Source organism: Crotalus tigris, unplaced genomic scaffold (assembly GCF_016545835.1).
Source record: "Crotalus tigris isolate CLP2741 ecotype Arizona unplaced genomic scaffold, ASM1654583v1 scf7180000018371.15429387391:27106975, whole genome shotgun sequence".
Taxonomy (NCBI): domain Eukaryota; kingdom Metazoa; phylum Chordata; class Lepidosauria; order Squamata; family Viperidae; genus Crotalus; species Crotalus tigris.
The window spans coordinates 17502388-17528982 of NW_024096970.1; the positions used below are offsets into that span (position 1 = coordinate 17502388).

General features: G+C 37.2%; 1 protein-coding gene across 41 annotated transcripts in view; it reads right to left on the reverse strand.

The window, feature by feature from the left end:
- Positions 1–26595, reverse strand: part of NRXN3 (neurexin 3) — a 1348849-nt gene that overhangs the window by 99067 nt on the left and 1223187 nt on the right. For all 41 annotated transcript variants that reach the window (XM_039351578.1, XM_039351582.1, XM_039351597.1 and 38 more), the window contains one exon: positions 25480–25787. In XM_039351578.1, coding sequence (XP_039207512.1) covers positions 25480–25787 — 308 coding nt within the window. The remainder of the gene's footprint in view (positions 1–25479; positions 25788–26595) is intronic.

The window sequence follows — 26595 nt, forward strand, 5'->3', positions numbered from 1 at the left end:
ATCTGCTAGAAGCTGAACACATCCCAAAGGTTCTTTTTCAAAAGGCAATTGGACTTTGTTTTTCCTTGAAGATGTTCGCTTCTCATCCAAGAAGCTTCTTCAGTTCTCAGCTCCTTCAGTCAGAACTGAAGAAGCTTCTTGGATGAGAAGCAAAATGCCTTCAAGGAAAAACAAAGTCCAATTGCCTTTTGAAAAAGCATCTTTGGGATGTGTTCAGCTTCTGGTAGATTAACACATTTAATCTACTTTTTTTAAAAAAAATCAGTGAGTTAGGTTCTTCACAGTTGACAAGCTCACATATATATTTTAATACTTTCTTTTCAACAATACAAATGAAAAACTGACTGATGAGATTTGTTGCTTTGCTGCCAGACTTTAGTGGCATTTCATGTGACTAGGGAAAATAAACTGCTAGAAAGCAAATACGGTCCATGAGCTATGGATTCTTCACTATTAAACATCATATTGCCCAGATAAATGTGCTAATGTGCCTTTCCTTTCAATGCTGCTGCACATCAAAAACCTAGTTTAATTTATTTTCCTGCATACTTGTTTGATTAATTATTAAAGTATTTCTAACTGCCATATACATCAACAGAACTCAACATAGGATGCAATCAACAAGACAAATCAATCTGAAGTCATGCAACACCAATAATTTATAATATATATGACAGAACTATAATCAAGAAAGTTAAAATAGCCCAGTGTTAATTTGCCACGAAACAATAATAATTTCATCATTAGGATGGTCATCTAAGAATAACCCATCTTGTATCTCCATTTACTATATTGTATCAGAGTCAATGGTGAGCGTGCTGGTAAAAGAACACCCCCAATACACGTGCAGCTCATGCAGTACTAAACCAATGGGATGCCCTCCCCCCTTCATCACTCAGGAACCTGTGAAGGATAATTTAAAATTTGATCAATTTTTATATAAAACAAGTAAGTGTTAGTAAAATAAGCAGTGATGTATGAAATGAGCCATGAGATTCTATAATGCATACACTACAGAATGACAGCGACTTTTTAAGAAATCTCGGCACCTTTTTAAAAAAATCAAAATTACCTTAGCTTACAATTAAGACTCTTTTTTACTAAGGAAAAAGTTTGTTGCTACAAAATCTTACAATAGATATTCTAAATAAGTTTTTAAAGAAAAACTACTGATATGAATAAATAAAGATATTTCAAAAAGGTAAATTAGAATTTATTGTCTTCAGAGGTCAAACCAGACATTTTTATTGAATTTAATTATTTAGCAACATTTACTTTCTTTTTCAAATACCATTTCCACATTTTGTATTTATGTCATTTTGAGATTAACATGATTGGCTCCATTACTCAATGCATTACAGCCAGAATTTAGCCATCATCATCCACTGATTATTGCTAAAATCATGGGTAGAAGAAACGACAGAATATTTCCAAAAACTTTCTACATTTTACACATTATAGTTATCATTATTGGCCTAAGCAACCTGTCTTAATCAACCTGGAGATTTGAGCTGGGAAATATTTTGATTTTGCTAGTGATTATCACATCACTATTCTAAATAATAACAAATTATTTTCTGAAAGATAGAAGACACATGATTCAAAAGACTGAATTGAAATACTTCCCTCTTTTTGTCTGGCTGATATCAATCTTGCAAGGCTGATATCAATCTTGCTAGACTGAAAGTATTTCTCTTCTCTTCTCCTTTTAGTATTCTAGTATTTAGTATCCTTCTAACAAAGGAAGGGTTGTTCTTGTTTCTCCCTTTCTACATATACTCTGTTTACATCACATTTTAAACCTACATTACCTTTTGCTTTAATACAGCAAATCTAAGGTGCTAGCAGTTGCTTAATGAAAGTGCAACTTACAAGCCCTTCACATCCACAACTCATTACTGCCACTGCTGTTTGAGCAGTCTTGGGAGGAATGACACTGAAATAATGATAGGATCCTGTTAAATGCACTTATGTTGAAGTGGTCATTTGCATAAATAGTCATTATCTGGCTAGGGATTTTTGCTCTTCTTTTCAAAGGGATGTCAAAGTCGAACTGCTCGGCTATGGCAGAAAACCCTGGAAGGAGTCCAGCAGTAGCATCATGGCCATTATTCACTGTTGTTCAGCAAGAATGCTTCAGATAAAGCATCTTGCAACTTTTCACTTTAACACTATGAACTATGTCAAGCATAAAAATTGAAATCCCAGCTTCATTGCCAGAATAATAATGTTAAGTTCCCATTAAAGTGACATCCTAAAATCTCTGTGTGCTTTTAAATCAACAACAGGACCTCTTGATGAGAATATTTTTACTCACAATTGCCATACTGCCCAAATATCAGTAAATGTTAATTTCATTTACAAATCTTAAAGGGCTGCCCAGAAATCCTGCATAGTACAATGACCCGTAACAGTTAATGGAGTGCTGCTCTTTTCAGAAAATGACTGACTAAGCTACAACTAGCTACAATAAGGTGTCTAAGAATATATGTAGTTTCTTTAGAGAAGGAAGATCAACAGTGGATCATATCTTGGTACTTCACCATCTAGTACAAAAATACACATATATAAAAAAAATCCTCTCTGTTTGTGGCCTTCCTCAATTTTAAACAGGCCTTCGACTCAATATCTGGGAACACTCTATGGGAAAAATTAGAAGGCACTACTATTGATAAACACCTCCTTTTCCTCATACAAAAATTGTATGCCAATTCCATCTTGAAAGTAAGGTGTAATCCCCAAGGGACTTTAATCGGCTTAGTAAGGGTACAAAAAGGGTTGAATCCTGTCTCCCTCCCTTTTTAACTTCTATATCAACTCCCTGATTGATCTCTTACAGAACCCTGATCTGCATCTGCCCAACCTAGCACATCGCAAAATCCCGATTCTTCTGTATGCTGACGATGCGGTCATTATTTCGCAAACTCCTGTAGGACTGAAGAGAGTAATTAGGGCAACACTTGGCTACTGCAGACAGAACAAGTTGGTCCTTAACTTTGATAAATCAAACATTTTGGTTTTTGCTAAAAGACCCAGCCAATACTCCTGGAAAATAGAAGGACATAGTTTGGAACAGGTTAGAATATTTAGATACCTTGGGGTGGTTTTCCACTCGCAAGGGACATGGAAGGCACCCCTGGATCATACATTGCAAGCAGCCAATAGGTCCCTAAATGCAATCAAACATTACTTTTACACAGGTGGAGGTCAATTAGTACCTGCTGCCATAAAACTTTTTGAGGCCAAAACATTGGCGCAAATTCCATATGTGGCACCAACAGGAATCCTTGCAAAGAAAAACTCGCTGGAAACCACACAATCCAAATTCCTGCGAGCTATCTTAGCTGCACCCAAAGGAACCTCAAATGCCCAATTAAGAATTGAGACAGGCATGCTCCAAATCCAGGTAAGAGCCTGGAAGATGATGATTATTCATTTGCTTAAAATGCATTTCTTTCCAGAAGGACTGTCCCTGTTAGTGCTGACTGACAATTTTCCTTCCCCCTGGAAGCAGGCGATAGATCATTAACTGGGCTCTTATGGGCTCTCTTTGATATTCTTAATGTCCCTAGGCTTTGACCAAGCAAAGCAAGTACTATCCAATAGAATAAAGGACATGGAGTTCCAAGAAGAACTAAATAGGTTGCCTTGCCACAGTAGGGATAGAATCAAACAGGGTGTGTGGGAATCAGCAAGATATCTGAATGATCTGACCTTCCCAAAACAAAGAATAGCTTTCTTCAGAGCCAGATTTAACATTCTTCCCTCAGCACTCCTACAAGGCAGGTATAAGAGAACACCATTAGCAGAACGGGTATGTATATGTGGTAAAGGAGAAGTCGAAGATATCTCACATGTTTTATTGTACTGTGAGTTATACCGAGTTTATAGGACAGTATATATTCTCCCCTTATTAGAGAGATTGGCAGGGAGGACAGACAATTTTTATGTAGGCTTTCTCCTCCAGGACTCAAACCCTTCTATCACGCATGCAGTGGCAAAATACTGTGTTGCGGCAATGTCCACAAGAAAAAATTGGTTATAGATCTATAGCCATCAACTTGTGCCAATATTTTGGAGATATCTCTAATAATGTTTGGAACATTATATTTACTCACACACTAATCGGCTATCCACTCATGTAAACTAGGAAGTGACCCTAACATTTTGAGAACATGTATTTTCTTAGCAGGGATGTTATTATTTACTATTAATGTTAGTACTATTATTATTATTATTATTATTATTATTATTATTATTATTATTATTATTATTATTATTATTATTATGGATCATCACACAGTCAGCCAGATGTTCAGTCTGGATTTGGCATTTTGTCTACCTATCGAGTCCTTACCCAGGACCTGGGATAGGCAGATGTGGATGTTTGATGGTATTACAGATATTGTCGCAGGATGGAAGCAGTTCCTAGTAAGGCCACCTTATTATTATTAATAATAATAATAATATATTGTGAAAAGTGATGGCTATTGCTGGTCTACGACCATAATAAAGTTATTTGTAATTGTAGTTTCAGTCAGTCCTGACCTATCTCCTGGTTTAGTTTTAGCTTTGTTAACTTGCAACAGTGTACTATATGCATCTATTCATACATAATACAATGTTGAAAAAAATTACAAAGTGCTACCTGAAGTACAGGTATAGTACTCCTAATAAAAGACTTTTGAAGGGCACATTTTCTTTTCCTTATAGCAGAGGTCCCCAATCTTTTGGGCACCAGGGACAAGATCCATAGAGAAGTTTTTCTGCGGACTGGAGGGGGCATGGTTTCATGTACTGTCTGCATCCCATGAATGAGGCTTTGCTTGTTTGCACAGACTGGTTTCTGGCATGCCGTGGCCCAGTGCCAGTCCACAGACTGGGGGTTGGGGACCCCTGCCTTATAGGATGAAGTTCTGCTTCCTACAGCATCTGAGGAAATTGCACCTGAAATTGTCCTTCAAGTGAAGTTCATTTTCTCCCTTGTTTTCCAACATTCAGTGCCATGTTGAATCTTCTCAGTCCTTTGTGTTAAGCTTACAGTTTTCAAACTAAACTTAAAATATTCTCCCCCAAATCAATATATGGCTATAACCATCCAACCCTCCTCAATCAGAATTAAAGTCATATATTGTATGCAAAACTGCAGAAGAGCTTTAGTTTCATTAGAATTTGCTTCTTTGCATTGTGTTAACATAAAGATCAATGTGTTCATGCATTCATATTGTGCATGAATGTGTAGAAATTTGCCTACATATAACCATACAGAAGCCTTATATGCTATCTATTATTTTATTGTATTCCATTAGTAAGAGAATAAGCTATAAAGCAACAAGACTCATTTGTTTCATAAAAAGAAGATCCGTTTTTCTATTATGCCCCCTTTTGGCTCTTGACCACAATTAACCATTTCCTTTGTCTTCCCCCCCCCCCTCACCTCCCTTTGCACAGCTGTCTTTGTTTTGGATGTCTGACAATGCAGAATGGACAAACGAAAAACCCTTACAGTTATATGCATAATACTTCCTTTCCGCAAGACTCATATGCTGAAAGTGGCCATTGTAGAAACTATGTGACAGCTGGCCTGCTTTTCTTTTGTATGCCTCTAGCCTTAGAGAAGAATCAAGAAAGAATTTCTGTAGTGAAATAATTTTTCCTCTGGGTGAAACCCATGCACAGGAGCATTTCCCAACTGTTCCCCAAACAACTGTCACCTTGCGCGCCCTTGCTCTAGTAACAACCAGATGTCCATCAAATATATCCAGGTTGTTTGGTTAAAGCAGCATATTGTAAAAGAAAACCTGATACTGTCCCTGGTATTAGAATTACTCTTCCATAACTCCAAATAGGACCCATACTTTCTGCCACTGATGTACTTTTAACATCATTGTCGGTGACACCAATGTCTGCCATTCTGTCTATAATGATTGATTTAATTGTATAGCCAACAGAACTGAAGAAATGTTGAAAACCGTACAGCACCTGTTACAAAACTGAAAGTTGCCAATTGCGCAACAGAAAAATAAAGGTAAAAACAGATGGAGTTGAGTTTTTCCTGTGCCATTTTCCTGGCACCACTTAATGACATTGGTCATTCTATGACTAACCTGATATAATGAGCCTGACATAATGCAGCTCTTGAGTTTTTCATTTATCTTCATATCTGTTTGAGGAAGACTTTGGAATTCAGTTTTTATACAGTTGGTATCACTTCTGATGATTTCTCATTTGCATGATTATACTTATTGTACCCTCTTTTTTAATACTATTCAAAAATTTCAGCTAGTCCCGAAAAAGGACATCATAATGCTTATTAGATCTGGCAGACCAGAACACAGAACTCCAATATTCTTATTAACTACCCAGATTGCCCATTTAAGTGAGTTTTAAAAACCTGGCTGTTCCCCTAGGCCTTGGATTAGTGTATGAACTAAGTCATCTAAATTTGAAATAGAGGGAATATTGGTTGGATTTGTTCCCTTGGGGTAATTTCTGTTTTATTTAATATGATTTCCCCCCTTATTTTTAGTTTGAAGCTGCTTAGAGTTACATGGGACTTCTAAAATTTGATGGATGGTTGAATAAATAAATAGAGCATTTTTTTTCTTTTTAAGATCAATTCAAAAGTTCTGTTTTGTCCTTTAAAGGTAGGAGTCTTGACAAGAATTTTTCAGGAATCATGTCATCATGTTTGAGCTAGCCATCCCAGCTGTGATCATCTTTAAATATCTGACTTCAGATCTCCCATCATCTGAGGAACATAAGTTTAAAAAAATATGGCCATTGGTGTGAAAAAAAAATCAGTTAAGGCATTGAAAGGCAATTCTTTTACAGTTGAATATTTCACAAAGTATTGTATTATACAGAAATATATTAATTAAAAGCTGAGATGGGGGAATCATAGGAACCATCCTATTGGATCTGGCTGAATATCATCTTAGTTCAATAGAAGGGGACATGCCATCTGCTCTTATGGTATCTGGAGGCATGCTCACTCTGACAGCAGGTAATGTTTTAGGGTGTACATCTTAAAAGCTCAGAGTCAAAATAGTAAGATTTTCAGGTACTAGTGAAAGGATTTTGAGTAACATATATCTGCAAAAATGCATACAGGCAGAAGTGCAATCAAAAATGTATTTTGTAAAATAAAATTCATATTCATTTATGTTGGAAAAAGCTATTAGCAGAAAAGTAAATATTGATAGAAATGGAAAATGGACATTCAAACACACTTTTAGATGAGGGAAACATAGTTACCAGCTTATACAGGATGAACTGAATGTACAAGCTTAAACAAGAGAAATAATGAAAACTTTTAAAAGATTCATTCATTACATACCCTCCTAAGAAGATCTCTTCATTTGTCTGGTGAATCTCTTTTTACTACAATAGTCATATTTACTTTTTTTCCTTTACAGATACAGAGCCTAGGCAGTTACACTGAATCCTGCAAATTTTCAGATTATTTGTTAGCTAAGTAGGAAAACAAGGCAGATTGTCTGATTCACAATCTGTCAACCAAGTTTAGTTTAATGCTATGGATTATATGCTCAGCTTTGGTTCAGTCTTTCTCAGTTTTTGTATAAGTTTGCAGCTGGATGAAGGATTCATATAAAAACATCCCGTTTCATTCCCAGCATCAACACTGCTGATTACATACAGAGGGCTCCATAAGCACCAAATATGTCAGGTAAGTAATTTAGGATAGAAATTAATCTCTCTCCTCACTGGTCTTCCTAGTGTCATAGAAACCATTATAAAAAATACCATATCATATGTTTGCCAATATACACAACAGTGTAATGCCTCTTTTCAAGCAACGAAAAATTATGTTAGTTAATCAGAGGCACTGTTCGTGCCTATCACAGAAGAGGTATCTTTGTAAATTGCCAAAGGGAGGGAAAACAGCCTTGAGCTCTTCAGGAAGAGGAAACTTTGGCTCTTAGGAGAAATGACCTTGAGCTACTACAGGGTGTGAAATGGAGTTTGATGGCAGAAAAGTGCTCTGAACACACAAAATGACCAAACTGAACAACATCAATGAGTGGGCTGAATGTTACCTGCTGACCTTTAAAACCACTATGGATATCTATATCCTCAAGTCTATTTCATTCATGACTTGCTTTTAAAGGGAGCAATATTGCACTTCTTTTGCTCCCTATTCTTTACTTTCCCACCGCAAAAGAGAGGTAGTAACTCTCATTACATTGTGTGACCCGCTGGAAGTTGGAACATAGCTAATGTTCTAGTGCTCCTGAAAGTAAGCAGGTGTCTTTAGGAGCACTGTTGAATGGAATATCACAGGTTAACAGGTCCATAGAAACTCCTTTCCACTTCATCATGAAAGAGCAGGATTTGTACATTAAATAAAACAAGTATGTTTACCTTGATATTCTTCCATCAGCATTTGATGTCTAGAGTACAACAGAGTCTATAAGAAAATTTAATTTTTGCCAAGAGCCTTCAGATTAGAATGGTTACTCTATCTATCATGAAGAAGAAGAAGAAGAAGAAGAAGAAGAAGAAGAAGAAGAAGAAGAAGAAGAAGAAGAAGAAGAAGAAGAAGAAGAAGAAGAAGAAGAAGAACAACAACAACAACAACAACAACAACAACAACAACAACAACAACAACAAAAGCATGTCTCTGGAAATAAAGATACAATGCAGAAGCCTAAAAAAATCACTTGTATTATTGAAAGCCATAAAAGCTTTTGAGCTTCACAAAACACTGTTTTTAAATACATGTAATGCATTCTAAATTTTTCCCCTTTTCTTAGAGAAGATTACAAGTGATATGATTAGATGAATATTATGGGCAATCGGTGACCATAATATTTAGTGAAATGGTAAAGATTGTAATGTTGCACAATAGAGGCAAGTCAGAAAAATTCCATAGCCCTTTAAGAAATGGAAGTTGACCTATCAGGTAGAAAAGAATACTTTCCTTTTCCAAACTTTTCTGATTATTAAAAACATTATTTAAAAATTATTCTATTGTGTAGAAAGGAGAGCATAGAAATACATGCATGATTGATTCAACAGCTCTCCCCCCCCCCCCAAGGCAAGGAATGAAGGCAAGACATCAGATCTGGCTAAAGTAAAACCTCTCTTGTGAGTCAGTCACAGTCACAGACTGTTAGCAAAGCTACAGCAAGTAGAAGCTGATAAACTTCCATACCAGCCTAAACCTGATACAAACAGATTTTAAAAGATTCTGTAGTCCTGCCCAAACTGCACATATGTACTTTTAAAAGTTTATATTTCTTCTTTGCTACAAGCAATTGCCAAACAATTTAAACTTCTCTATCCCACCCCAAACCATCATTATCCAATTTTGTGTGAATATGGGACATGTCTTCAGGTACTTTGCCCTCAACTATACAAAATACAGGTAGTCTGACTTACAATCACAACTGAGCCCAAAATAAGTGAGACATTGTTGAATGAGTTTTGTCCCATTTTATCATCTTTCTTGCCACAGTTGTTAAGTGAATCTCTACAGTTGTTAAGTTAGTAACATAGTTGTTAAGTGAATCTGGTTTCCAGAAGCTGTGGATGCTCCAACACTGGAAGTTTTTAAGAAGAGATTGGACAACCATTTGTCTGAAATGGTATAGGGTTTCCTGCCTGAGCAGGGGGTTGGTCCAAGGTCCCTTCCAACTTTATTATTCTATTCTATTCTATTCCATTCCATTCCATTCCACTCCACTCCACTCTACTCCACTCCACTCTACTCTATTCATACTAAGTCCAATAATTTTCTAAAAGTACAAGCAATAATTTCCAAAGATTTTTGACATCTATTTAACTGGTGATGCCATGAAACAAAGCCAGTTTATACTGATAGTTGATTCATATAATCAAAGTATTGCCAAGAATTTCTCCAGTTTTCATGCTTGAAATCTTAGATTGCCGTATGTATTGACTGGAATTTAGATTTTCTGCATTAAAAAAAAAAGACTCTACTGAACATTGGCTACTTAACACAGTAGAAAAAAAATATATGGGACCTTTTAAGTCACCACTATTGATTCCTGAAGACCATATTGATAAATTCTTACCTTCTTAGCCATTATTAAATTAACATTGAAGAGTCTGGTCTTTCTATCAAAAATATCCAAAACAGGAAAACTCCCCATGAATAGCACAAGTCCTCTGAATAGCCCATTCATCTATCCAGCCATTTGTCCATCCATCTTCCTTCATTTGTGTTGCCTTCTGCTCTTTTATTAAATTCAATGTTTCTAACAGGAGGAAAATATTATAAAGGATTCATAGCAATTATAAACAATTATAAATAAGTATTATTTTTCCTTCCTCATTGTTGGTCTTGATTCATTTCCAAATCTTTCAAAAAAGCACAGCATTAATCAGTGCACTACAGTAAGAAATAAACCATGGATTATGATTTGTGCATACATATGTCTGGGGAGTTCAAATACTTTAGCCATCTAATGAGAAGAGAGGACTCATTGGAAAAGACCCTGATGTTGGGGAAGATTGAAGGCAAAAGGACAGGGGAATGTTAGAGGATGAGATAGTTAGAGAGGGTGATCAATGCAATGAACATGAATTGGGACAAACTCCAGGAGACAGTGGAGGACAGAAGAGCCTGGCATGCTATGGTCCATGGGGCCATGAAGAGTCAGACATGACCTAGTGACTGAAAAACAACAAATGCCTGGAGAACAAAAGTGGAGGAAGCAGTAAAATAAGCTATATATAAATACAGTGTAGAGATCTCCATTATTACAGCACACAGGCAAAAAATCAACCCATCTTTCTGTTTTCATCAGAAATCATTTTTCAGGAGAAGTATAAAGATTGTTATAAGTTAAATGTAAACCTATTAAATTTTATCCTTTTAAAAATCTGTCTGTTATAAGGTTATGAAGAATTATATGCATCCAAAGGGAAAAGTAGTAAGCACTATCAATTCTCCTGGTTCAATTTATAGTCTTCTTAAAATAATGTTGTCTTTTCCCAATAATTTTAAAGTATAGCAGTAAAGTACTTAAGTGCAGAGGTGGCCCCAGTACATTTAGTGTCCAAATAAGAAAATACTACACAGATTAATATTTGAAAATCTGCCATTTGGTATAGTTTACCTAGCTGGTAACCTAGCTTGTATATTATATTTTACAATGAAGGAGCACGATCTATAAGACAGAATAACTGTCTTCAGCTACATCTATTTTGGAACTAATCCTCAGCTCAAAATTTGGCCTTATCCAAGCTTAATTTAATTGTATCAGTTCCTGCTGATAGTATTCTGTATTCTGCTGATAATATTCCCTGACATCACTTATAGTAGTGTTTTTTCTTACTTACTGCTACTTCTCAGAAGTAAGTAAAAACCTAATTCAGTAATTTTATCTAGAATTCCAGAAGTTTGTTTTGTTTATATAGTATTAATATGTTCACTTTACTCCTATTAAGAAGTAATAAAGGTTTAAAAGAGAACAGTGCAATCAACAGTAATCCAAAACAATAACAACACCCAACAGTTTCTCATGCCTTGATCTCTTGATCTAGACCAGGGTATCAAACTGCTGGCCCATTGGCCGGATGCGTCATCTGGAAGCCACTCCCATCCCATTGCCAATGGCAAAACCGTCCTGATACGTTGCATGACATTATGTGACATTGCGAGTTTGACATGTCTGATCTAGACTGATCATTCCATGTTATCCCTTAAAATTCCACAGAAGACTTAAGTTGTCACTGCTCTTCAAAAACTTAATAGAGAAGGGGTCATACTTATGTCTTGGAAAAACTGCTCTGGAGGACCATCATTATATTTGGGGCTATTATTGAGAATAGGTCATTTTCAGTCCCTTATGAAAACATTCTTTATATGCCTTCTATCATAAATTTTTATGGGAACAAGAGTTGGTAGTTTTTGAAATACAGGAATTCCAAAATAAAAAACAACACATTGAAGTGCTCCAGAAGTTGACCAGAAACCAAAGCAGTCAATGTGGCAATCTTATGCACATCCATAACTATCCATACTGTTGCATTTTGAACCAGCTGAAATTTCTGAATAACCTGGAAGAGCTGTGGCTTCTACTTGTTGTTTTAGCAGGTAATGTGAGTCCAGGAAGTCCCCAGGCCGAGAGCCAACTTTATATAATAAATATGAAATCCCAGTCACAGTTAAAAATAGTATTGTGCAGGATAATATACAGTACATACCTATTTTCATTTCATTATTCTATCCATTTAAAATTATGCCATAATTAATGTTAGAATTGCAGTGAAGGTTTGATATTTGTCTGAAATCTATAGGCTTTCTTGCCTAAGCAGTAGGTTGACTAGAAGACTTCCAAAGTTCTTTCCAACTCTGTTATGCTGTTATTTTAGGTTCAATATATTAACTAATCTTGAAACTCTTTTAGTGATACTGATTTTAATATTGCCTGCTAAATTGCCCCTTAATATATAATAAATTATTTCTGTTTTCGTTGTAATTTCACAATTATATGATGTAAAGTGTCCTATGATGTCTTTGTTTTAATATATTTATCTGAATTCATAATATGTAAGGATATTTGGTCCTTCCAACATATATATATATATATTGAGAAAAGATAGGCAGAAATTGGGCAATCAACCAGTGGAACAGCTTACCCCCAGAAATCGTGGGTGCTCTATCACTGGATATTTTTAAGAAGAGACTAGACATTTCCCTGTCTCAGACGGTATAGGTTCTCCTGCTTGAGCAAGGGGCTGGACTAGAAGACCTCCCAGATCTCTTCCAACTCTATTATATTCTGAAATTCTCCCCTCTCCTTGAAGAATTAATTAGAGCTGTGTTTCTCAACCTCAGCAACTTTTAAAATAGGTGGGTTTCAACTCCCAGAATTCCCCAGCCAGCATATATTAGGCTTATGGTTATTATGTTCTCAAATCTTGGTATGTGTTCCTGGAAAAAGAAATGTCATGCTACAAATCTGCTAGAAACATTGTATTCTGCACAAAAAAAATCCCCAATTGATGATGGCTCTCTGTAATTTCTTCACGGTAAAAGTAAATGGATACAATAATTTCCCAGGGGCAAATGAAACTACTGTAGAACTGGAAAAAATTATATTAGCTTCCTTTTTTATAGTTAAACATATCTGCAAATTATTAAGGCTTTTATTTTCATGCACTTGTATATTATTTTATTTATGCTATATTTCAACATTTTCATAAATGTATTTCCTAGCAGGCATTTCCCCCAAAGTAAGAAATGTTAGTAGGAAGTACTAGAGGATATTCCAATTCATAATTACATTTTGAAGGCAAATTGGCTCCAGAAACATGACATATGCTTGTCAAAAGAACTTGAATACCAAATAGTGATTACTCGCAACTAACAGATTAGGGGCCAATTGCTGGTCAAACATGAGACAACTTTTCATGTATCACAGATTATTAAATGTTTCCAAAGAAATATATTTGAGGCCAATCAGCTAAGAAATTTGGACCACCTGCATTTGCCCAAAGCACATAATGCCTGTCCATTCACCTTTCATTTATTCTAAAGAATTAAGTAATATCTGCAGTTCCCAACAGGATCTATTGCAGAATTGACTCATGTGCAAAATTTAACCTATCTGGAACTATAAGTCCATCTTAGTTAAAGGTTTTTAGTAGTAGAGCCAAAATAACAAGTTTGAAACCGATGGTACTTTTAGTCCCAGTAAATAATATAGGTCAGTAAGTGAATGCATATATGGTAGCTTTGTATGATTTGATTCATAATTCGATAATATCCCAATTTTACAATATATCCCAAACTACATCTATATAAAACATATTACCATAATCAATCTTAGTTCAGGTTCATAAATGGAGAGACTTTATGAAAACATGCCTGCATGATGTTCAACTAATAATTCAGTAATTATTGAATTCAATAATTTAGTGGATAATTCAAATACTGAATTTATCCTACACAATATTATAGCAATAAGAGATTAATAAATCAAAAATATGAATTCTGGATCAGCTGGAAATTTCAGATGTTTTTAGATAAATGAAATAAAAGTGTAAAAATATTAATTAAACCATAAGGTTTAATTACTCATTGGAGATACTATATACTATATACCTAATAACCTTTCAAGCCTTATTGTAGTCTAGGGATTACTACACTTCACAGAAGAGACAAGATTAACATATAAGCCTCTAATTCAAAAAGGATAGAAAATAAAGTTTCTTCTGACTTCTGGTCCTGCACAGCAATGCAGCAGTCGAGGGTTCGGGCCTCCATGCCCTTCAGCTGAATTTCTTCCTGTTAGGGGACCCTAAATGGGCCAGAAGCCGTCCCGAAGAGGCAGCAAAGAAGGAAGAAAGTCCCAGGGACCAAGGAGAGATGGCAGTCGACCCGATCGGTCCAGGAGAAGCCTCCCAGAAACCAACAGAAGAAAGGCTAGCTTAACTTCAAGCTGAAAGCACTGAAGTCAAAAGCACTATTTTAAGCTGATTGTAAACAGAGCATTTGAAGCTGGGTAAGAACATCAATTTTCTCTATCCTACTTATCAATTTTCCTGAAGAAAAAAAAATCCCAAGAAGCAAAAAAACTCTGAAAGTGAAGGAGGGGGATTTTAGCCCCACCCTTTTACTAACAGAAGCGGTGAATTAAACCTTTTATGGAGGACTAAAACGTATTGAAATGAAATGAAATGACTATGAAACCTAAATTTGGATAAGTTTGAAATTACTGAATGGTTAAGATTCTCATTTTAAAAGCAATTTGTTCGTTTTGAAAATTTGAAAAATAAACAGGTGCTGACATCTAGTGGTCAATGCAGACTATGACAGCTATGGCTTTCATGTAGGACTTCGCAAAATCTGGAAAAAACTAATTTCTACTTGTGATCTTCAAAGCTCTAACAATAGAGAACAGCTGTGACAAAAAAAGAAAACAATCTTGGCTGTAGACAAATTGAGACCATACTTAACATACTTTTTTGGGATTCTCATGGAAGAAAGAATAAGTGACAAAACATTACTTGCTTGTCTTTCACTGAAAGATCTATTTTGCCTGAAATCTGACCTGTTGACATTTTCACTGTGACTTTAGTTACACAACCTAGAGCAGAGCTCCCCAATCTTTCTGGGTTGGTGGCCCAGAGGGAAAGGGAGGAGCAAGGAAATGTGTATGTGCACGTGCATGTGCAAATGGATGCATGCACAGTGGCAGCACTAGCACCCATGCACAGATGCAAGGGGTCCACGCACACCCGCAGCAGTGCTGGCGACAGTGCTGGTGCCTGCGTGCATGTGCAAACAAGCCGCTAGTATCCATGTGACACTGGCAGCAGTGCTAATGCTCCCACGCATGCACAAACAGGGCAGCTAGTACCCATGTGGTGGCACTAACACAAGTGGGGGTTGCATGCACATGTGCACATACTTGCCAGCCATTCCTGCGGCACAGTGGCCGACAGGCTGTGGCTGTGGCTCAGTACCAGGCTGCAGACCACAGGTTGGAGACCCTATAGAATATTAAAAGTTAGGGTGTTATTATTATGCTGATTGAAGCATTATAGTAACAACTTTTGAAAGGACAAATGTGGCGCAGCAGTTAGAGTGCAGTACTGCAGGCCACTTTAGCTGACTGTGTTCAGCAGGTCAGCGGTTCAAATCTCACCGGCTCAAGGTTGACTCAGCCTTCCATCCTTCCGGGGTAGGTAAAATGAGGACCCAGATTGTTGGGGGCAATGTAAATATATATATACATTGCTTACTGGTGTACACCGATTAGAGAGTACTTACACTTAAAGCGGTATATAAGTCTCATAAATAAATAAATAAATAAATAAATAAATAAATAAATGGAAATAAAATCTAGGATAGAAAAATACAATTTTTGGTGTTCTGGATGATCCTACAAAAGCCATCTTAAATAATAAATATTCCATTCCTTTCATTCTTTTTATCTAATTGTGACCAATATATAAAAATAAAACCAATTAAATTAAGAAATAAGTTTCCTTTTCTTTTCCTTTTTTTTGAAGAGGGGAAAATAGCTAGGCAATTGCAAAAAGGATAAGTGAATCTTCTTTCTAGACAGCTGTAGGTTAATTAGAGTGACAAATCTCTCTGCCATTCACCATCACAAGGCATGAGTGAAAATAAGTGTTCCCCAAGCCAGACCTTATGGGAATGTGTTGCTCAGAATTCTAGAACTATAGTAGAAGAGAGAGATTAGCAAAAACAGGACATTTCTTTGACTGTTTTTGAGTGATTTCCTACTGTACTGAAGCCTCCTAAGATACATTTTAAGTTTTTCAACATTGAATGGATTCTCTTCACCCTGACAATCTTTTGGAAAGGCTTTTTTGAGAATAATGGGGAAAAAAAGCTTGTAGGAAGAATGGGAAGAAGATTCAGTGTGCAAGCTGCCTTTGTGTTTAAAGGATTTAGTAAATGTGTTCATCCCTACCCAGCGATAATGAGAATTCTGTTTCTGAGCCTTGATATCACATAACTGCAATATATATGATTTTAATCATTCAGTTCAGTACTTCATGCATCCACATTCATTTGATAGATGAATTAGTTTGTTGCATTCCCACCAAAATATCTGAACATCTAGACAGCGTTTAGCTTCAAGGTGCCCAAGGAAAGTGTGAGAAGCCTAATTAACTTACCTACTTTAGGGTACAGTTTCCTTATTTATTCTTAGGGACACTTAGCTCAGTTTAACTAATATTATGATGTTTGTTAGTAAAATATGAAGTGATGCCAGCTGAACTGCGAATAAATGACAGACAGACAGGCAGAAAATGCTGAGGAACCTGTCTTTCTATATACTACTCATCCCTTAGGAATGCTTTGAGAGATCAAGAGGATTGTTTGGGGATACATCTCTCCTGAGAAATCATTGTAAGCCTCCTGGAGTCACTGAGATTGAGTTGGCGACGATACATATTTTCATAAACAAACAAACAAACAAATAAACAAACAAATAAATAAATAAATAAATAAAGTATAAGTTGTCATGCAGATTTAAAGGTAAAGACATGCATTTGTCATAAACAAGTGATCAAAAACAGATCATGCCAACTGTGGGAAAGAAATAGGAAACTCATCTTAGCTACCTCATATAAGGAAAATCTTTACAAGATGTTTTATAGATGGCATTTCCCACCCGTAAGGCTAGTCGAAATGGGTTCAAACATCTCACCCCTATGCTGGAAATGTAAAACAGCAATAGGATCATATTACCATATGTGATGGGAATGCCCAAAGACTCATGAGTATTGGAACAGGACACGAAACTGGTTGAGGGATATATTAACACTGGACTTAGAGTTAAAACCTGAACTCTTCTTGTTGGGAATAACGACAGAAAAATACGACAAGGGAACAATCTACCTGCTGCTACACATCCTGACTGCAGCTAGGCTTGCTTTTGCGCAAAAATGGAAGAGCAAGGAAATTCCCACAGAGAAAGAGTTAATACATAAAATATTAGCATGTGCAGAAATGGACAGGTTCACAATGATATTAAAAGACAAATGTGGATCAGTTTATTATGAAACCTGGGATAAATTTTACCGCTGAAGGAATTTGAAGAGGACGGTTGGGATTAAAGATAAATGTTAAGATAGAAATATATGTTATTTTAGAATAAGTATTGTATATAAAATTAGATGTATATGTAGAGATGAAGAATTGATTGTAAAAAGTGGAATAATCTGATAAGAATGTATATACTGGAATGTCACATTAAATCCAATGTTTGTTTGTTTTTAACTGTATTATAAATAAAATTTGTAAAAAAACAAAAAACCAAAAAACAGATCATGCCAGACAAATCTTATTGCATTCTTTGACCAAGTGACAAAAATTAGTGGATCAGAGGAATGCTGTGGATATGATTTACTTAGACTTCAGTAAGACATTTGATAAAGTAGATCACAACCTACTACTTGATAAGATAGAAAAATGTGGGTTAGACAGCATCACCACCAGATGGATCCGTAGCTGGCTGACCGGCTGTACTCAGCATGTGGTCCTCAATGGAACCGCATCTACATGGAAGGAAGTGTGTAGTGGGGTGCCCCAGGTCTCTGTTCTGGGCCCAGTGCTCTTCAACATCTTCATCAATGATTTGGACGAGGGGATAGATGGGGAAACCATCAAATTTGCAGATGACACCAAGCTGGCAGGAATAGCCAACACTCCAGAAGACAGGCTTAAGATACAGAAGGATCTGGACAGACTTGAACACTGGGCGCTATCTAACAAAATGAAATTCAATGATGAAAAAAGTAAGGTTCTACATTTAGGCAAGAAAAACCAAATGTACAGGTATAGTATAGGGGGTACCTTGCTCAATAATAGTAACTGTGAGAGGGACCTCAGAGTCCTAGTGGACAATCACTTAAATATGAGCCAGCAGTGTGCTGCAGCTGCCAAAAAGGCCAACACAGTGCATTAACTGTGCATTAATAGAGGGATAGAATCAAGATCATGTGAAGTATTAATACCACTTTACAATGCCTCGGTAAAGCTAAACTTGGAATACTGCATCCAGTTTTGGTCACCACGATGCAAAAAAGATGTTGAGACTCTAGAAAGAGTACAGAGAAGAGCAACAAAGATGGTTAGGGGACTGGAGGCTAAAGCATATAAGGAACAGCTGCTGGAATTGGGTATGTCTAGTTTAATGAAGAGAAGGACGAGGGGAGACATGATAGCAGTGTTCCAGTATCTCAGGGGCTGCCACAAAGAAGAGGGCACCTGAAGGCAGGACAAGAAGCAATGGATGGAAACTAATCAAGGAGAGAAGCAACCTACAACTAAGGAGAAACTTCCTGACAGTTAGAACAATTAACTAGTGGAACAACCTGCCTCCAGAAGTGAATGCTCCAACACTGGAAATTTTTAAGAAGAGACTGCACGGCCATTTGTCTGAAATGGTATAGGGTTTCCTGCCTGAGCAGGGGGTTGGACCAGATGACCTCCAAGGTCCCTGCCAACATTATTATTATTATTATTATTATTATTATTATTATTATTATTATTATTATTATTATATTTGCCTTCTTCCAGTATATATATATATATATATATATATATATATTATATATATATATATATAGTATATATATATATATATATAATATTCCTGAGGTGTTCGCGGGTGCTTGTATGTAGGTCTTTGGTTATTCCGGGTTTCTCCTCGTAACTCTGAAGTGTCTTGGCGACATATTGAAAGTCCCATTCGTCATCTTCAGGCTGGTGTTTTCAGCTTCGTTTTCATTGCTCCTTGAAGCACGAAGCTGAAAACACCAGCCTGAAGATGACGAATGGGACTTCATCGAAACGTTGCCAAGAAACTTCCAATTTTACACGTGGGAGAAAACCCGAATAACCAAAGACATATATATATATATATATATATATATATATATATATATATATATATATATATATATATATTAAACTGCGGACCAGTCTACGGTCCTAAGATTTCTCAGGTCAGTATTAATAAAGTCTGACCCTGCTTTTATCTTTGTGAGCCCACATGATGAGCTCTGACCAATTCAGAAAGCTCTCTGAGAAGGGTGCTCAGGCCAAGTATACAACTTTCGACTATAGGAGCAAAATCTCCTGTGATAGCATGACTGAAAGGAAAAACAGCATCCAATGGTGGGATTCACTGGTTCAACCACTTTGGCAGAACCGGTAGCTAACTTTTTGTTGCCCAGGCCCAGAATGGACTTTCGAAAGCGGCATCCACACAGAGAACATATTTGAATCCCACCACTGACAGCATCCCTCTTATTTGGATGCAGTACAGCTCTACTCTAGCATCAGTCTGCACTCCAAGACATAATGGTATTAAAACCAGAATTGTTTAAGTGCACAATTACCATATGCTTCAATATCCTACGCACAGCAGCAAGGCAAAGTGAATTTCTCCCAAAAGGTACTGTTTGATGAGAGAATCTGGTATGTCAAGGCCTCAAGGCCTGTGAAAACAATTTAATACTACACATGTGATTTCCAAACAATTTAAACTTGAATACAGAACAAACCCATATTTGAGGAGGTTAAATCTACATTTTCAGTTAGGATCAGCAGGCAGCTCTAATAGTCAGATACAGAGGTGCTTCATTAAATGGAACAAACATAAAATCTCAAGCAGGCAACACAGTATTATTAACTCCACTAATTTCTACTGGCATGAACAGAGAGACAGTTTCCAAACTCACAAAATGCTGCTCAGTTTAGAAAAAAGATTCTAATATAGTAACTGCATGGAGACTATAGCTCAGTGATGGCGAACCTTTTAGAGACCGAGTGCCCAAACTGCAACCCAAAACCCACTTATGCATTGTTGGGTGCTGGGTGGGCGTGGCCCATTGGGTGGGTGTGGCCCATTGGGTGGGTGTGGCTGCGGTGGTAATAGCAGGCTGGGTGGGACTAAAAAGTTCAATCAATCAATTCCAACTTTGCAAGATCTTTTTTTTCCCCCGCGAGAAGTTGAAATTGATTTATTGAACCTTTTTTTTTTTTGCACACGGTGGCAGAGGCCTAAAGCAAAAAGTTTTTATAAAACCCAGCTGAAGGCCTAGGACTGGGGCGACAGTGCGCATGCCCACAGAGAGGGCTCTGAGTGCCGCCTCTGGCACCCGTGCCATAGGTTCGCCCCCACTGCTATAGCTGTTTATCAGTAGTGTTAAATTCACTTAACTAAATAATGCCCCAATCAGAGTTCCTAATCCCAGGGAAGCATCTGTATGCATTTGGCTGAAAAGTCTATGATCATTAAAATATAATGAAATAGATAAAATAAATTAATAATTCTGAAAAAGCAGAAAGGACTTCTTTGTAGTGGACATGGTTGCTTTATATAAAGCACCCCATAAGAGATAGGCCTATGCACACTCCCATGAGATCTTTAGCAGAAAGCATCACCTGTGTTTAATGTAGCTTATTCAGATGGAACTGAACATATTTACCAAGTGAATGACAGAAAGAATTATATTTCACCAGGATGGTAATAAATTGATTTGCTCTTGAGAGACAGTAACAGAAGCACATATTGACTTTTACCTTCCTTCTGGTAAGAATAATGAAATGCCAAGAGTTACTGCTTTAATATCAGCTAAGGCAAGTCCATTAGTTGCAGTGTGGGTGGATCCAGGAAATCATTGTTTCTAAATACTGATGTGCACTTTATTAAATCATTCTAGTACTTTTTTCACCCATCTTTTGCAGTTAACAATTTAAATCAGTGCTACATGTGCTTTGTGATGTAAAACAGGGGTCCCCAACCCCTGGTCCATAGACAGGTCCTGGTCTGCAGCATGCCAGAAACCGGGCTGTGCAAACAAGTGAAGCCCCCTCCATGAGATGCAGACAGCAAGTGAAACTACGCCCTCAAGCCTGCAGAAAAATCTCTCCCCACAGAGAGATTTTGGGTTCCTGGTGCCACTGATGCAAAAGAACCAGAATTGTGACAAGGAACTAAAGAACACTGATTGTAAGCATTTTATGGATACTGGGTAGCGATTTTAAGAGACATAGGTTTCTCAAAATAATTCTTGTCTCACTGAAGATAAGAGCGTTTAATTTTTTGTTTAAGATGACAACTATCATATAAAGATCAATTTATATTATTCAAGAATTGTGGAGAAGCATAAATAAAAGGGAAAACAAACCTTTGCAAACATACTTTGTAAATGATTACATTGCTTAATCAGTTACTAAATAATTAGATTGCTTAATACATTCTATTCATAAAATATATATGAAGATGCTCAATGATCCAGGTATAGTTGTCCCAAAGGTACTATTCAATGGCAATTGGACTTTCTTGCTTTTTTCCTTGAAAAATGTTTAGCTTCTCATCTAAGAAGCTTCTTCAATTCTGAACCATTTTCAAGAGAAATAAAAAAGTTCAAAGCACCTTTGGGATATTCATAAAGTAATTCTCTACATGTTAAAAATACCTAAATTTCAACATGCTAAGTTAAATGTATAACATATGGAATAAAACATCTGTTGCTTGTTACTATTTTAATCAGAGTCTATGGGGTTTACTTTGATGTAGATAAAAAATGTAAAGGAGACCATAACTATTTTCCAGAAGATCTTATATGCACTTTAACAAAAGTATACTGTGCTAATTATAAATATTTAACATATAGAATGTTTTTGATTGAATTCACAGAGCTTGCGGTCTGCCACCTGTACTACATTATAAAACATTTTCAGAAAATAATTGTGCTAAGAGGTTAGCATTGTCCTAATGCTTCTATCAAGAACACATACTATTGATTGGGCTGGGTGTGTGTGTGTGTGTGTGTGTGTGTGTGTGTATCCTGGATAGCTGCAAAAATGTGAATCCCGGGCATATTTGTTCAATAACACAATCTTCAATCTCCGGGAGAGGTATAAACCAGTTGTTTATTGCTAAAAAGATATTTAAAAACAATACAAACAACTATTTACAATGTTAAAAGAAACAACTTAGCTTTTGCTGGTCCCCTGCCAGCGCCCTCAGAGTGGGGCTCAGGGGGTGGGGAGATTCTTCAAATATGGACACATATGGTTAACAACGGGCACTCATTCGATTTCAAGGGAGCAGAAGCCATCGCCCAGGATGCCTCCAAAGGAGGATGCCTGCTGAAGAAGGCTTGGCTCTCCAACATGGATTCAATCAACTGATGCATAGAATTTCCCCCGGCATACCAGACATTAAAAATACATGAGGAGCAAGTCAGGATGCAGATGGCGTTTACCAGAGGCAGAACCAGAACTGGGGAAGGCAGTCATCGCATGGCTAGGCAAAGAAAGGATTTGGAAGGAATAGGGACGATAGGGATGGATGGTGAAATATTGGAATCACAGATGGATGGATGGGGTGAAAAGGAGGGAGGAAGTGAGCATGGTGAAGGATCGCAGGGGAGAAGTGACAATGAGGGGGCATTGGGAATGCCAGACCTGACCATACGACCCAAAACACATAGGACAGGGATACCAAACAAGACAGGGTTAGCCAAGAGGGGGAAGGAGGGGGAAAGGGATAAAAAAAGGGGGGAGGTTGGACTTAAAGAGGAGCCAGCAGATAGTCCAACTGACCACAGGCAGACAGGGCAGAGAGACGGGACACGATCGTGTGCACGCACAGCCAGGTGTGAAAGGAAATTGGGGGAGAAAAGGCTAATGAGGACGAGCAGGACTGGGCCTAAGGGCAAGCCAATAGGCATCCCCACTGGTTGTAGGCAGATGAAGCAGAAGGATGAGGCACGATAGGGCGTGCGCATACCCTGGGGTGGAGGGAAATTGGAGAAAAAAAGACTGACAGGAATCGATGATGGCAGGCAGGAACAGTGTGCAGACCAACGGGCCAGAAAGGAAGGGAGCCCTGATGGCAAGCCTTTTGGAACACTGGGTCTAATGCGCAGCCTGAAATGAGTAGGAGGGAGCGGTTAGAGAGCACACCGGCAGCAATGGTGCTGGGAGGGACGAGATTGACAAGGATGAGAGAGGGGGAAAGTGTGGAATTGGAGTGCAAAAAAGAGAAGGCGGGGCAATCAAGGCAATTACAGTTAACCAGGAAGGATGGCCCTATCACATGGGCAATGAGTAAGCAGTTAGACCAGCAAGGTGTATAAAAAGAATCTTCCCACCACCTGAGCCTCATTTTGAGGACGCTGGCAGGGGACCAGTGAAAGCTAAGTTGTTTCTTTTAACATTGTAAATAGTTGTTTTTATACCTCTCCCGAAAATCAAAGATTGTATCATTGAACACATATCATTGAACGCGAAGCCAAACAATAGCAATGCAGCTCACCATTTCACATCCCCCCGCAATTCAGACTAACCTGAGCACAACAAAGCCCCCACCCAAACAGAACACTCCCCCAACCAATCAGAGCGCAGCCAACCCCCCATCCAATCAGAGCACAGCCAAGCTCCTAACCAATCAGAATACACCTCCATCCAATCAGAACACAGCCAAGCTCTCATCCAATCAGTTCATACCCCCACTGGCAGTTAAAAGGAAGAAACAGCTATGATCACACATTGCTCCTAGAAGCATGAAGCCGAAAACACCAGCCTGAAGATGACGAATGAGACTTCGTCGAAACGTCGCCAAGACACTTCCAATTTTACGTGGGAGAAAACCCGAATAACCAAAGATATATATATATATATATATATATATATATATATATATATATATATACGTGATCACCAGGAAAGTATAAAACAATAAAAGTTTTAATAAAAAGAGACCGAGCTTTCGTTGGCTCCTGCCAACATCATCAGGGTATATACAGGTCAATGGGAGAAACCATTTATAAAGAAGCCAGCGTCCTGGCCGGCCAATCATTGTCCCTGTCGTAATCCCTTTCAAACTAGGTAGTTTATCCTTGCTGCCCTTATCCACATGTGCATTAACACTTACTCCCCCATTTCTCTGTGCCTGTAAATCAGGAGCTTGGTCTCTTTTTATTAAAACTTTTATTGTTTTATACTTTCCTGGTGATCACGTTTTTATTATTTAATATGAATATACCCAAGAATCATTCCTTTATTTTTAGCATTGTTCTATATATATAGGAATACTTTTAAGTCTTCTTGTCCTGAAGCTCTTGTTGGACTCAGTAGGGATTATTATCAGTTTCAGTTAATTTGGGGGGAATAAAGCATTGCCAAAATGGTGGTTTTCTTAGATGAAAAAGATTTTATGGAATCATTTTAATCTGACTTGTAGCCTAAAATGTTCTAGGTTATGTTGATCAATTTCTACAGCCAAGAATTAAACAACATAAGAGATTTATTCAATCCATCAGCCTTTTTACTTCCACATAATATCACCAGAAGAATGTTATGCATTATACCATTGGACAAATTACGCTAATGACACCTGACTTTGTCTCTAAGAATTGAAAGAAACCTGTAAGTTTCCTAAAATAACTTTAGGAACTAAACAACTTTAACTGTTATTAAGGTTTAGAAGAACTTGACACATTTAAAATAAAACTGAGCTGGATGGAGATAGTTCCAGTTAATAGGAAGGATATCCATATGGATATTTAAATTGCTGTTTGAATGGTTGTACTTCTTCTTGCAGCATTTAAGATTATAATTCTTCAATTGATATGAAGCCTGCAAACAGATGTGGGAATAAAAGCATTCAGAAAATCCAGTTGGCTTACATGGTAGCATTATTACTGGATAGTCAGAATTCACATGATTCACTCACCAAATTTTTTAAAAAATCAAATCCTATTCTTCATGCTCATGTGTAAAATAAAGAGGGTTTAAAATAGCATCACTGAAGGATGACATATGCATAGTAAATAGCAATCTAAAAATTTGGCAAATGTCAATTTTTGGTTTTTTTTTGTTTTTTTGTTTTTTTTTTCCCAAAATTTTATTTTGGGAAAACGTACATCTGAAAAAAAAATTAAGCTTGAAAACACAGGAACATAAAACATTCAACTTACCTGAATGGTAGGTGTGGAGCGATTTTTTCGTGTTGTAGTAGTGGCCATAGTAGTGGTAGTTTCCATGACGGTGGTGGACATCTCTGGTGGCATAGAGGTTGTGGGAGCTGTCCCCAGAATAGATGGCACTTCACCAACCAGCCGAACGCTTCCATTGATTTTGATGTTGGGGTTGTTTTCTGCTGCCATATTCAATACTTTCAAGCCATTGTAATAGAGACCGGAAAGCTGACCTTGGAAGAGACGCCCTCTATCTTTTCCTCCAATGGCTATTTGAGCCTGGGTGTTGAAGATCGTTAACTGTCGTCCTAAGTGAATGGGGGGGGGAGTGAACAATGTTATTGCCAGGAATATTCTTCCCCGTTTTTAAAAACCAAAATGTTTTATGTTATGTCCTGGTCGAATGAGTGGAAGATCAGAGCAAGTTTTCTGACATTGGTGGTGATGGCAATTGTGATGGCTGAGTGACTGGAATACTACAAAAAATTGGTCTTCTTGTGTTACAAATTAGGATAAACCAGATCAAACAAATAACAAACCCAGATTGTCTTGGCCTTACTGTATTCCCATAAATGTAAACATATTTAGCAGAAGCCAAGATTCCAAATATCACCCAAGTGATGAACTCAAACCAATTTTAAGATAAAACATTCTGCAGGTTTTTTTTTACTGAGAATCTGGGAGAGTTCAGTTCAATGAAACAACTCCGATTTTTGCATATTATGGAATTTAAGAAAATTGGGTCCTTGCATGGACTGAACAGAGATTTAGTCCTGTCCTATGACTTGAAAAAAGATATAGCATTAAAAGATGGATAAATGTATGCTTCATGACTCCTTAAAACATAAAATAACTATTTCTGAATTAGGATATAATCTGCATTTAAATCGAGTTCAACTTTAAGACAATATAGGATTATCATTTCTGTAGAAGAAAAAGATATATCTTAGTGTAAACAAATAATTCCATTCCTTGAGTACTTCACTTTCACAGTAAAACTCTATGCAACCTCACACTGAAGTTATGGAAATCAGACCCAGTACCCCTTCACTGCAGAAAACTAAATCCAAATAAGAAGGGTTCGTACAGCCTTCTTTTTAAAGTATCAGTTCCTAA